General features: G+C 48.2%; 1 protein-coding gene across 4 annotated transcripts in view; it reads right to left on the minus strand.

Moving 5' to 3' along the window:
- The window catches only part of NTM (neurotrimin), an 814,150-nt gene that overhangs the window by 357,775 nt on the left and 441,882 nt on the right, over nucleotides 1-14,493 (minus strand). The window contains exon 2 of one of the 4 annotated variants that reach the window (XM_036449152.2): nucleotides 2,389-2,473. In XM_036449152.2, the coding sequence (XP_036305045.1) occupies nucleotides 2,389-2,473 (85 nt within the window). Of the gene's footprint in view, nucleotides 1-2,388; nucleotides 3,932-14,493 lie in introns of those variants that run through there. The other 3 variants (XM_036449153.2, XM_036449155.2, XM_036449157.2) reach the window with 3 other exon arrangements.

A 14,493-nucleotide genomic window follows, 5' to 3' on the forward strand; every position in this document is an offset into this window, starting at 1 on the left:
CCAAAAGAGACAGGAAGAGGGATCCCCAAGAGTGTGTGTGTTGGGGGAGAGGGGGGACGCGAGAGAAGAGGCATGGAAAGAAAGACAAAGAAAAAGAAACCAGCCAGTACATGCAAACCTGATTTTAAAGAGAAGCTGATCCTAAACCAGGCCCATCCCCTGGCTGAGCATCTGCTAACTTCAGACACTCTCTGGGGCATTCTGGTTTCCATGGAGCTGGGGAATGCCCTGAGAGACCAGCCAGATCTTGGCCTGTCCAACGCCCCCTTGTGTGCCCATAATGTGGGAGCTACTGTCTGTCAGGGATCCTTTGCTATTTCTGTTTTTTTTTTTTTTTTAATATATTTTATTGATTTTATACAGAGAGGAAGGGAGAGGGATTGAGAGCTGGAAACATCGATGAGAGAGAAACATCGATCAGCTGCCTCCTGCACACCCCCACCGGTGATGTGCCCACAACCAAGGTACATGGCCTTTGACCAGAATCGAACCTGGGACCCTTCAGTCCGCAGGACGACGCTCTATCCACTGAGCCAAACTGGTTTTGGCCTCCTTTGCTATTTCTATTTCTCTAACAGCTACCTCCCACCTTCTCATTAAAAAGACCACCCCATTTCTTTCGAAAATGTTCTCCCTGTGCCAGTATCTCTATTTTATCTCTCGGGCTGTTACTCCTGGCAGCCAAAGATTAGGGACAAAGGGGCACCCAGAGAACACTAAATGGCACCGACCACATTGCTTTAGAAGTTCGTTTTTGTTTTCCTCTTAAGTGCTCTGAAATCAAGGCATATGTGAAGTTCGCGTTGAATCTCTCTCTCTTTTTTTAATATATTTTATTAATATTTTACAGAGAGGAAGGGAGAGGGATAGAGAGCCAGAAACATTGATGAGAGAGAAACATCGACCAGCTGCCTCCTGCACACCCCCCACTGGGGATGTGCCCACAACCAAGGTACATGCCCCTGACCGGAATCGAGCCAGGGACCCCTCAGTCCGCAGACAGACGCTCTAACCATTGAGCAAAACCGGCCTCAGCCACATTGAATCTCTTTATAAAGCAGATGCACAGTTCTTTCAGGGCGGGAGGCAGGTAGATGCTTAACCTTCCATCAAAATAGTCCCCAAAGGACATAGTGGGAGAGGCTGATTTCAGGAACGAAGGAGTGACTAAGGGTTCACTGGGGCAATGGGAGTGAGCTCCCCAAATCAAAGGCGCACAGGATTTTTGTAGGTCTTGCATGAGCCTTTAAGTCACACACTTCCTTTGGCAATGACCCGCCAGTGCCTCCTCCTCCCCGTTTCCCATCCCCTGAGTATTGCTTTAAGTGCGTCATCCACAGACAATCCAATCCAATCCGGGAAGAACGGTCACCAGGAGGCCAAACAGTGGACACCAGCGCCAAGAACCATCACACGCAAAGGATGGACATACGGTCAATGTTGCCTCAATGGCCCCAGTTTGGAAAACTTTATTTAAAAAGGCACATTCCATCAAAGAGAATAGGGAAATCATTCTCCCCATCCATCTTCCCAGCTTCTACCTTAGGCTGACTCTCTCACCAAATTCCAGAGTGAGATTCCATGGCAATTGCCCCTGAGTGGAGTAGTTTGTAGGAAATCGAGTCAGCATTTCAGCAGGCACAAAACAGAACCAAGAGCCTCCTCCTCCTCCTCCTCTTTCTCCGATTCCTCCTCCTCCTCCAGTTGCTGTAAACCTTAGCCCCAGAGGCCAAGCAGGACCTGACTCAACACTGAACCTCAGCTCCTGCCCATAGATGACTTAGTGCTGGCGGACAACACCCAGAGCACCGTTACCCAGACAAACGCTGTTTCCCACAGACAAACCAGACGCCTCTCCACCACTTGGGTCTCAGAAAGCCATGCTCACTCGGGAAACGCATGCCCTCCTGCCCACCAGCTAGTGGCCTGGAGGCCCCCAAAACAGCCCCACAGCCAGGCCCGGGGCAAAACAGCAGCTCTGCCAGAGGTCAGGGCCCAGCTGGCAACTAACTCCTTGTGCCGTGGGCAGAGTGAGGGCACAGGAAGCCAGCCCCGTCCTTTGGGGCTCATTAACTTTAGAGAAGATGGTTCACCCCGAGCTCCATCCAGGCCCCGACCACCATGGCCACCAGCCTGGGAGTCCCATGGTCCTCAATCCTGGGGACTTGGTGGCCCAGCCACCCCCTCATGCCTCTCAAGCCTCGGACCACGGAAGCCAGTGTTGGGGAAACAGCTCTGAGAGGTCCCCATGACACTACCAACATCACATCAGCATCGCACCTGGCTCATCTGAGCTCTATTGCACACACTCACACCCCTCTCCCTCTCTGAGACCCCAGCCCCCTTTCCGAGTCAATGTCAAGTCACAGAAGAAATGCAGCTCCCTACCTGAGGGTGGCGCTCTCCCCCTGCCGGACCGTCACGTTGTCCATCGCTTTGGGGAAGGTGGCATCTCCGCTGCGCACCGGCACTCCTGTGGGCACAAGGAACAGCAGCCTGAGAGACACGACCACGAGGCACTTCCAGGGCAGGAACAGGTACCCACAGACCCCCATCCTCCTCGGCAGCCACAACTTCCCAGAACTCCTCCTGCAGCTGCAGCCGCGCGGCACACGCCCCCGGGGCGAGCGCAGGAAGTGGGTGGGGTGCGGGCGAGCTCGGACCCAGCAGAGAACTAGCGGCGATGGAGAGGCGCGGGTTTCTTTCTTTCTTTTCTTTCTTTTTTTCTTCTTCCTGTTTTGTTTGTTTTTTTTCTTTTTCTTTATTTCTGGGAGAAAAGCGCGCAGACTCCTCCTCCGAGTCTAATAGTCCTCCCTCAAACCCAGCTCAGCGCTCCAGCCTGGGAGAGCCAGACGGGGCTTCCTGGGTGCAGCTCCGGCCGGGGGAAGGGGAAGGGGAAGAAGCTCCGGGCAGATGCCGAGGCGCGGGCACGTCTCAGAGGTCTCTTCTTCCCGCAAACCGTTTCCACATGGCACTTCGGGGTGGCATAAGCACTTGGGTACCCGAAGGGGAGCGGAGGGTGGGTCCGATCCGGCTACGCAGAGCAGAGCAGAGCAGGCTGCAATCCCTCGGCGCCAGCCAGGGGAGATCCAGTACTTTCTTTGTAAGTTTCGGAGGCAGGATGGCCGGCGAGATGCGGTCGGTGACAATAGCGGATGCAATCGGAAAGTGGGGCACGCAGGAGGCAGCAGCGGGGGGTGTGCGAGGGGGAGCGGGCTGCGCAGGGACCGGGCTCCGGACTGAGATGCTGCCGCAGCCGCCCGCCCGCCCGCCCGCCCGCCCGGGTCAACTTCCTCGGAGCCGAAATCGGAGCAGCAGCTGCTGCTGCGATGGAGCAGGTCTCGGTGGAGGCAGTGGCCCTGGCGGTCCAGGCAGGAGCGGCCAGGAGGCAGCGGACCAGAGACCAGACCTCGGCGGCCCCCCGATCGCTCGCTCCCTCGATCGCTGGGGAAAGCGAGGCGCAGCCGGCACCGGAGCCGCGCGCGGACGCCACGCTCAGCGGCCGCCCCCGGCCTCCGCGCCGCCTTCTTCCTCCTCCCGGGAGCAGCCCCAAAGCGCACGGGCCCCGACCGCCGGGGTTGTCATGGCAGCAGCTCCATCACTGACCGCCACTTTCTCGGATGCCGGCGCCACGCAAGCGGGCGGACTGCGCGCTCATCCCGGCGGGCGGGCGGGCGGCGCGGGGCGCGGGCGGGCGCCCACCTTAACCCCCGCCGCGCCGCGCAGCCACCACCAGCAGCAGTGCGCCAGCAGAGGCGAGCTGTTTAACCATCTCCCAGCCTTGAAAAAAAAACCTGTCACTTCCCCCGAATGAAGAAGGCAAAGTTGCCACAGGCCTCTGTTTGCATAAGCAGAGACATCTGGATCAGGGTCACCAACTCAGGAAGCAGGACAGGAAAACCCTGCAGCATGCATACGGGCGCCTTTAAAATGATTGCATTCATGGCATTAGCATGTAAGGTACATTTGGAGTTTGGGGAGGATGTTTTAGAGGAATCTCGTTTTTAGTCAATAGTCCACGCCCATCTCCCCAGCCCCCACCCCCAGCCCCCAAAGAGAAAAAGCTAGTTTAAAATACCACAGTCAACACCACCTCTCTAAATAAAGATCTTCCGTCTACAGAACAAACGCAGGATCGCAGAAGCCTCAGCATGTCTGAAGCTGGCAAAAATCGCATCAGAATCTTGCTCAAGTCCTGACACTGACTTACATTCCTCATTCTGGTGGTATCCGCATTCGTAGATGCTGGGCCTGCAAAAGTGCCCCCGCGGGAGGGAGCGGGAGCTTCTTCCCTTAGGCTTGCAGGGGCTCCCCAGTTTCCTGGGCTCCCACTCGCAGAGATGATTTCACTCAGAGGGGTGTGTTTCTCACATTTTTGAAACCTGGGAGAAAACTGGTTTCTTCTCAGTTTACACCAGGTCCCTTCTCTGGATGCTGCAGGTCCCTGGGTACCTACATTGTTATTTCTCTCTTCAGTTCAGCTCTGATGGGATGTGGTGCTTGCTCCTTCCTGGGCCTGTCTCCTGAGTAGGAGAGAAGCCGGAGCAGCCCAGCCTGCCATCAGGGTTAGCTCTGCCACAGGGTCTTGTCCCACATTCCACATCCCAGCTCCCTGCCCTGACTCATATTCTACCTGGAGATGGAGAGGCAGCAATTGTAGCTTTCCCCCCTCCACTTTCTATCAAATCCAACCAGGAAGCTTTTTTAAATACAGAATAACTGTTCAGTAACAGAAAAATATTGTTTCACAAGAGCCATCTGGCCAACACAAGAGAGACAGAATCATTGCAACTACAAGGGTCTGAACCGTAAGAGTCCTTGCACCTTGTAAGTAGTAGCCACCACGTTCATGTCAGCCATGTGTGTGTTGGCGAGGGGGGGGGGGCACAGCACTTCCCCCACCATATCCCCCTCACCCTGATTGCTTTAGGGTGAGGTCAGGTCTGCAGGCATGGCTGCCAAACTCCAGGGTAGCAAAGCAAGACTGAGCAGGCTGGCTTTTCTCTCTGAACTGTTGACCAAAGAGTGCAATGTTGAGCAACTTCACGCTGAAGATCACAATTGATCTATCATTAGACCCATTTCTCCTACTGTCCTCTGGTGACTTTCTGATATTAAATTTTCAGGGAAACCCATCTGCTGTGTTTCACTCCCTGGGACCATTTGATCTATCATCTAAAAATCAATTGTCAACTTGCAGCCACAAGGAAAGACTTTACTACTTGGTGGGGAGGAGGTGGGGATGGATAATGGAGAGCAGGAGAGATTCCTTTATAGTTTTTAAAGAAAAGGATGATAATTCCCCTGTTTTAGCATCAGTTCCTTCCTGCAAGTCCCTATTTCATCGCTATTCTACAATGGGAAATTGTGGAAATAGGAAATTGAATGCTTTCACCAAGTGCAGATATTCCGTGATAACAGAATAAGGTGTGAGATTATGTTTGCTGACTTTCAGTTTGCTGAATTGGGGGTTCTTCCTTCTCGAAAACCCAAGGAGTCACCTGGAATCATCCATCCATTTTAACCACCCCTATCCCTCCCAGCCAAACCCTCTTTGTAAAAGCATCCTTGCTGCCTCCCCTGGACAAAAGGCCAGCCCTGAGGGAGGGGGACTCCTTGCATCTTTGGAGCCATTTCCCTGCAGGCTGGAGGAGGGCAGCAATGCTTCCTTTCCTGATAAATTCTCCCCCTGGCTCTTGCATCTGATTCCCAGGTAGGTACAAATGAGCATTCATTTTTGCATCTAGGAATGTGGATAATGACAACAACAGGCCTTCCCGAGGGACCTACATACATGATTAACTCTACAGTAAAATACTTAGAAATCTATTCAAGGTGGAAGATACTCTATTAATGCATTTTGCCTGCTACCGGTTCATTATTATGGCTGGGCAGAACAAAATAATTCTTCTCACAGGCTACTTAAGATGTTCCGTTTATACCAGCCTGCATGCACTTGATCTGAGCCAGGCAGACAGACCATCTCTGGCTCTGGCCCTGGAGGGTCAGTGCTGAGCTGTGGCCTCCCAGCACTGGCAGAAAGGAGGCCCGCCCAGCTCACATGAGGCTCGAGATGAGCAAAGGAAAGCCCCTCACAACCTCATACCTGCTCTCTGAACCCTGGGATCCAAACTTTATTCAAAAATGGAAGTTTAGAAAGTGGGGAGAGGCCCCCACAATTAATCAGGAAGAATCCATTCCTTTCAAACTCCTTAGGGAAGTGGTTCGAAGAGATGAAGATCCAAATCGTATGTCAACTCCTTGCCCAGCCCCTAATCCCTAAATAGAACCAACATTTAGCGGCTTATCTTCTATCCTGTCTCTTGCTTCATGAAACTGCAGGATTTGCTTTATTTCCCCAGCATATCCGAGTTAATGAAAAAAGGATGACAGTCAGAGCCATTTCATTATTTGTGCTCTTGATAAGAAACAACTTCCTCCTGGAAAGCAGATTCCTAAGGAGCACCCACCTCCACCTTCTTCCCCATCGTCTCCCCGTCCTCCTCCCCTTCCCGCTTACATGCACCCATACTGTACACATAAATCAACTTGTCACAGCTTGTCTCCGTGCTGACAGTCGTAATTGCTTCAGGTTATAAAAATATCTACAGGACAATGCCTTTCCAGCACACGCACCGCACACACGCACATGCACACGCACACCCTGAGTGAGCAAAAGAAAACAATCATAGTCCCTTTAACAATCCCATGACCGCAAGGCAGGGGTGAGTGGGTGCTAGCCTGCTGACAGGTGGGGAAACAGGTACACGGAAGGGTTCTGGCAGACAGAAGCATCTACGCACGCACTAAGGTGGGGTTGGAACTGAAGGATTCCAGCGAAAGGGAAATCAGCTGCTGTTTTTGTTTTACTCTACTACCTACAGCAAGCCTGAGTCAGTGGCAGAGCTGTGAATATGCCACCCAGGAGCACTCGCTTCAGAAATGCCAGCTCCTCTCCTTCTCTAAAAAGGCGAAAGGCCCCCCTCTCCTGGCGGAGATTCCAAATTGGAGCGCAGGCCAGAAGATGATGAATGCAGGGTGGTCAGAGCGACCTGGCACCCAATGCCAGTGGATATTGGAAGCTGTCATCAGAAAAGGCGGGGCTGATCTGGGCAAACATTCTCCAGAGGAGCAGGGCAGGGCTGGACGCTGGGAAAACTACTCGCCATTCTTCCTCTTGGGTGACTACAGGGTCAAGATGAAATGGTTCAGCTGGGCTGGCATCTAGCATCTCCCTAGAGATGTAAACTCCACAGAGAAAAAGAGGTCACCCATAGAGAAAATGGAGGAGGAGAGAAAGACATGGCAACGGTCAGACTACCTATGGATTCCGAAAGCCATGAAACCTCCTAAGAGATATCTAAAGTGCAGCCAGCGGCCTGTGGACCTAAGGATCCCTGGTTCCATTCAGGTCAAGGGCATGTGCCTGGATTGCCGGCTCAGTCCCCAGCCAGAGGCAGCCAAACAATGATTTCTTACTCATCACTGATGTTTCTCTCTCCCTCTCCTTCCTCTCTGAAATCAATAAAAATATACTTTTAAAAAAGAAGAAAGTTAGAGATACTGAGATGGAAGGCATTGCCCTCAACTTGCTTGTAGTATGGTGCTGTTGGGCTTGTGGGTGGTTTTATTTGCATAGGCATTCGGGATTGAAGTGACACTGAGCTCAAGTCCAGGCTCCCTGTAAGCCCTTGAGAACACTTACCGCTGAGAACAAGCTGAGACGGGCCTACTCTTTGGAACAGATTGTCCCATTACGGTTGTCCTGAGAGCCAGACTCTGACCCTGGCGGTCTGAGATCATGTAGAATGGCTTTAGGAGGGGAAAGGATGCTCTCAAGGATTTACAAATATAAGGAAGAAATGCATGGACGCATGGACACAGGAAACAATTGTTTTTTGACCCTGGATGCTGGCTGGGCCCTGGGTGGTGGGTTGAAGCTGTGGAGGAGAGAGGCTTAACCTGAGGAAGCACACTTTGGAGCCAGAGAGGCGTTTTCAAGCCAGTTAACTGCCACGCGTCCAAAAGGGAAAGCATCCCCACAAGCCACGATGTTTTGAATTTAATTTAAAACAATCAATTTGCGCCGAAATCAGTTTGGCTCAGTGGATAGAACGTCAGTCTGCGGACTAAAAGGTCCCAGGTTTGATTCTGGTCAATGGCATGTACCTTGGTTGCGGGCACATCCCCAGTAGGGGATGTGCAGGAGGTATCTGGTCGATGTTTCCAACTCTCTACCCCTCTCCTTTCCTCTCTGTAAAACATCAATAAAATATATATTTTTAAAAATAAATAAATTAATTAATTAATTAAAAAGTAATTTGCAATAAGTATTCTAACAATAAATATATTACTCCCAATTCGGATGTTCTTGAATATTTTCCATTAACAATTCTCACAAAAAATGATTTTAAAGTTGGTCAGGGCTGCCACTTAGGGAGACATTTTTTTAATTCTTCCAAAGGACATTTTAAATTCTTTTTACATAGCACATACACAGTTTAAAAAAAAAAAAAGTAGTATTTACACTTAGTTATTATTTTTTAAAAATAAAATTGTCTCATGGTACAAAAGTCTTTGGTTCCTTTTTTGCTGTTTTGTGCCAATCCTAGTAGAAGCATATACTAAACACTATTTCCATATAGATTTTTTTTTTCCCAATCGGCAGATAATCCCCCCAAAAATGTAGTTCATATACTCTGGATGGCATGTGGGTGGCATAATGTTTTCTTTTCTCAGGTCATAATAATTTATGTGTTTGAATTAATTGCCTGATTACCTGTAACTGGAAATCACCAAGTGTAATATTGCTTTTTTTTTTTTTTTTTTTGGCTATAGACACTCCTGGCAGGTGGGGAAGGCCCAGCACTTGCATCTATAGATGCTTATGGCATACAAAGGGTTAAGGGGGAATTTTACAAAAGAGTGGCAATGATTAGGAAAAACCTTCTGAAGAGTACAGGGAAGGATGCGTCTTTCAGAAGGTTGTCTTGGCATCTGGAAGATCAGGGAATGTTTCCCTGAGAAAATGACTTAAACCTGGGATGTAACAGTGAGAAGAAGAGGAACCATGCGCAGGACCCCGTGCAGGTCTGCCCAGCTCAAGCCTGGGAGGCGCATAGGCAGAAGCTGCCTTTCTAGTCTCAGAGGGCGCCCATCTAAAGGAAGGATGGGATGTCTGAAGGGCTGTGTCTGATTGAAAACCTCTAACTGCTCCAGGATGCTGTGTTCATGCGTCCATCGATTCATTCAGTACATATTTATTGATTAGGGATGACCATGGGATCTGGACTCAGACAGACCAGGAGTCAAACACTCATCTTCTCCGTTACTAATGGGGTGACCTTGGGGAAATAAGTTAACCTGTTTGTAAAACAGCGCTGATAATGGTCCCCACTGCAGAGCTGCTGTGAGGATGAAATGAGACAAGAGATGGAGAGGATTTGGCGCAGGGCCTGCTACACGGCAGGACTGGGACTGGGGAGGGGGGTACTAGCGGAGGTGCTCCCCTCATTCACAGGAGCTCCAGGTGCCATTCATTCAAAGGACCTAGGAGCCCTATGACCAAAGGCCTGTGAACGCCATCTGTGTACACATCCTGGTGGGTTTCATCCAAGGGACAGAGCAGGAACCTCCTGCTGGGATGTGGTCAGAAAGGGGAAGTGGCTTAGCTCTCAAATCAAGACAAGTGATACTCCGGCTTTCACCCCAGTGTCACAGCACCTGGGGTGTTCCTCAAAAACACAAACAGGATAGAGGCCTGAGCTGGAGAAACAGGGCAGGGCTTTGTGGCAGCTGGGAACTTGTATCTGTCATGTTCTCATGTGCACCTGAAAGGTAGCGAAATAAACTGAGAAAAAAGACAGCTCCAGCTCATCCTAAAGTGAGGAACACCTTCTGACCTCCTTCTGCTGAAGGTGTTAGCCCTTCTCTGCTCCTGTGGGCCTGTGGCTGAATCCAGAGCCTCCTCCATCTGCATTGCATAAAAGGGTAATATGCAAAGTGACCCTAATGGAGGAACAACTGATTGCAATGACGCTCACTGAACACCAGGGGGAAGACACTCAACGCAGGAGCTGCCCGCTGGTGGTCAGTGTGCTCCCACAGGGGTTGCTCCACTCAGTCACAAGCCTGGCTGAAGGCTGCGAGCCTCTCCTGCCTCCTCAGCAGTTCTAAGGATTTCCAACTGCGACGTAGTCCCACTCTGGGATGTCTGGCTGCCAGCTTAGGCCCAATCCCCTGGGGAGCAGGCCTAAGCTGGCAGGTGGACATCCCTCGAGTGCATGAATTTTCATGCACCAGGCCTCTAGTTGATAATAATATCCTGTGCCCAACTCATTGCTCTTTATTTCTACTGTTGACCATCCCAGGGCCATGTTTCTGGACCTGGTACCCTGTGCAGAAGGAAATAGGGTTACATTTGTCTACATGATGAATAGACACATTCTAGTGTTTTCAGGATGTAGACCAAGCAGTCAGGTAGTCCTTCTCATTTAGAAAGAGCTCTTTGAATGCCAAGCTCACCAGCCCCCCACTTGGAGCTTAAAAACCTAAATTTTCTATCAGAAAAACTTATCTTATGTCTGCTCCCGCATGCTTTTCTTCCTACACAACTACCTGTTAGACATGTTTGCCTTTCATCCTTCTCTTCACTTTCTTTAGAAGTTTTACTCACTGTTCCCCAATCAAGAGCAGGAGCAGAAGAGGTAAATTATAATGAGACAAGAATTTGCTCAATAATATATGGGCTTTTCCAGCCAATGTGGCTCAGTGGTTTAATGTCAACCTATGAACCAGGAGATCACAGTTGATTCCCGGACAGGGCACATGCACAGGTTGCAGGCCTGATCCCCAGTGTGTGGCATGCAAGAGGCAGCTGATCAATGATTCTCTCTCACCATTGACATTTCTCTCTCTCTCTCTCCCTTCTTCTCAGAAATAAATGTGTGTATGTGTTTTAAAAAATAACATATGGGCTCAATTGTATTTTTTATTTGAGGTGACAATTTTATAAATTTCATTTGGAAACCAGAAGATCTGGGTTCTAGTCTCAACTCAGGCCATCATTATGTTACCTTAGATAAGTCACTTGCTTTCTTCACTATTTCACTTTTTCAAAAGAAACAACAACTTCATAAATGGGTCTTTGAGAAGATCGAATGTTAGTGCAGCCAAAAGGGCTAATGCACTTGAGAAAGTTAAAAGAACTGTTCCAGAATAAGATGATAAGGAGGAGCTGGAGGTCAAGGGTACAGAATTCCAGCCTCAAGTTACCCACTTACTGACTGTATGAAGCTGCCCGAGTCATTCCCGCTGACTGCCTAAAAGAGGAGTTTGGATTAGATAACTTCCAAGGACCCTTCCAACTCTGAAAGGCTACAGTTTGGTGCTGCCTAGGCATCTTGTGGGGAGCAGCTTATACTTCATGTTCATCCTCCTGAGGGAAACAGCCCTCTGCATCGCGTCCTTCCACTCTTCTCACTCGCCCTTCAGAGGTCAGAAAAGCGCTGTGCAAGGCAATCACTGAGCTGCACCGCCTCCAAGCCACGCTTATGGGAGAGCCAAGAGGATGAAATTCTTCTGATAAAGGGTTTCTTTAAGGAAGAGAAAACCCCACAATGCAACCGGCACTGTTCATCTTCAATAAATATGTTCTTAATATTTAACTGGCATTTATTTAAACTTACAGTAACTGTCCTATTAAATCTAAATTAATTGTCCATTTGGGAATCTTCTCCTAAAGCCTCGCTGGAGCATGGCTGTCTCGATCATGGTCTGTGCTAGGCATCTAGCCATAAAGAGAATATTTAAGTCATCCTTTTAAGACGGGGCTGATAGAGCATCATGGCTGGACAAGCCGTAGAGGTCAACTGGACCAGTAAGTTTTATAACTTGTGTCTTTTGACTTTCTGGGGGCCTATTTTCCCCAACTCTTTAGTAAGGGAGTATGTTGTGCTCCCTATAACTATATCTCTTCTTCCTCTCCTTTATATTTTTAATCTCTCTCAGTCTCTCTCTCCCTCTCTCTCTCTCTCTCTCTCTCTCTCTCTCTCTCTCTCGCTCGCTTCTCCCCCCTCCCCCTTTCTATAGCAGTAATATTTTCCATTTGGACTTTGTATTTTACACTCATTCTGCTGTGTTTTTGTCTCAGTTCTACAGAATTTCTTAGGATAAGCCATTTTGGATTCAGAGCAAATTCTGTAGACAAAGATATGGACACATACATATATGTATTATATGTATATAGTATTTTATGTGTCACAAACAACATTTGATAATAGCGACTGTATATAAAAGAGAAAGAGCTGTGAAATAATCCCTGAGTCACACTGCTTTATAAGGGGCAGTGAGAGTGTAATTGGGTAGAACTGATCTTTGCTATCCCTGAGATCAATCAATATTTTTTATTATAAATGTGGTCCCGGCTGAACTTCTGGGATGTTATTTTGCTATGTTTATAAAACATTTACAGCATTTCAACATCACACACACACACACACGCACACACACACACACACACACTCACCCTCTCTCACCCACTGGTTTCATCCAATCAGTTTACTAGTGAACCATGTGGATTAAAAATAAACACCTAATCAGACCGGTTTGTGTTCAAGCTGAGTTAATTTTCCTCAAGCGTGGGAATTGGTTGAGACTAAAATAATTTACCTTAAGGATTCTAAGGTTTTAGTCCCTGAGTTTTAGATGTATACATGTTCACTGTCTGCCTTGCAGGGAGGGCCTGAAGCGGGGGATGTGAGGCAGAAAGCATGGAGGCAAAGATGGGAATGGTTAGAGAAATATGAGGACATGGGAGAGAAGATGGGCAGATGGGAAGACATACTACGCATTGTTAAAAGGACTAACCATATTCTCCGCTCTTTGCTTGTGGAAGGCTAGCATTTGTCCTACCTCTAGGAGCCATGCTTCTTTGCATTTCTAACTAAGCTAATACACAAATCACCCCCCTTCCTTTTGCCTCTTTACGTCAGCCACTGTCAAGTGAGACCAAAGACTATGGAATAGATAATCCTAAGTGTCTTTTTTTAAAAAATCCTTTGTATTGCACTATTTGGTTTTGCTCAATGGATAGAGCACCACCTTTGGACTCAAGGGTCCCAGGTTCGATTCTAGTCAAGGGCATGTACCTTGGTTGCGGGCACATTCCTAGGGGGTGGTATGCAGGAGGCATCTGATGGATGTTTCTAACTCTCTATCACTCTCTCTTCCTCTGTAAAAAATATCAATAAAATATATTTTTAAAAATTCTTTGTAGCTGAAACTGGTTTGGCTCAGTGGATAGAGCATCTGTCTGTGGACTGAAAGGTCCCAGGTTCGATTCCAGTCAAGGGCATGTACCTTGGTTGCAGGCACATCCCCGGTGGGGGGGGTGCAGGAGGCAGCTGGTCGATGTTTCTCTCTCATCAATGTTTCTAGCTCTCTATCCCTCTCCCTTCCTCTCTGTGAAAAATCAATAAAATATATATATTTTTTTAAAAAAATTCTTTGTATTCAAAGTTCTTTATTTTGTTGAGTCTTAGAAATTCAGGAAATAAGTGAACACATTTCTGTATGCTTGTGCATGAACCTGGCTTTACGGTACCTGTCCATCTTTTTCATCTTGACTCATTACCACTCTGAGCTCAGGGCCTTTCTCGGTGAAGCAGAGCAGGTCACAGCTACAATGTCACATCTCTTCTCTCGTGGGAGTTGAGATGTGTTCCGTTCTGGAAAGGAATGAGTCCCCTAAACCTTATGTGCACTTTCTCTGTCCAGTTCACTACAAAGCTACGGGTAGTAAGGAAGGCAGAGCAATCTGTAAGTGGCTTGGGAACATGGACTTAAATGCTCCTCAGGTAGCTGTAAGCTAGGAGAGAGAACAGGGAAGATGTTGGGAGTGTACATGTGAATAAGTGACAACACGTGAAAATAATTTATCTAGGCTTTCACAACAGTTTTGACAAGGTGTCAAGATCAAAGATGCCTTAATAAAAAAAAGTGCGTAATGAGGATACTATTTTTTCCCAAAGGTAGAACATTAGCTTAAAGTTAAAACACAAATCAAGGCTGGATTGACATGTTTCTATATGGAGAAATAGTAATACAGGATTTCCCCAAGGATGACTTCCTGGGACAAACCAAATGTAATATTATTTTTATTTTTATTAAATGGGTTGGGGTGACATTGGTCAACATGAACATATAGGTTTCAGGAGTGGGTTTCTATGTGACAGGAGTTACATGTTGCACTGTTTGCCCACCACCCAAAGTCAAATCTTCTTCTGTCACCTTATATTAGGACTCATTTCTCCCCCCAAACATAGTAATATATTTTAAATATATTTAATTTGCCAGAAACCGATCATTGTCTCACTAATAGAAAGATGTAAAAGGCTGGTCAACCTTGAAGCTCTGAAAGGTCAGAGCCAACCGCTCCCCGTCTAATTGAGACAATGGTAACTGAGGCAACTTCTTCATCAAATAATCATGTAA

This window comes from Pipistrellus kuhlii, unplaced genomic scaffold (assembly GCF_014108245.1).
Source record: "Pipistrellus kuhlii isolate mPipKuh1 unplaced genomic scaffold, mPipKuh1.p scaffold_m20_p_20, whole genome shotgun sequence".
NCBI classification, from domain to species: domain Eukaryota; kingdom Metazoa; phylum Chordata; class Mammalia; order Chiroptera; family Vespertilionidae; genus Pipistrellus; species Pipistrellus kuhlii.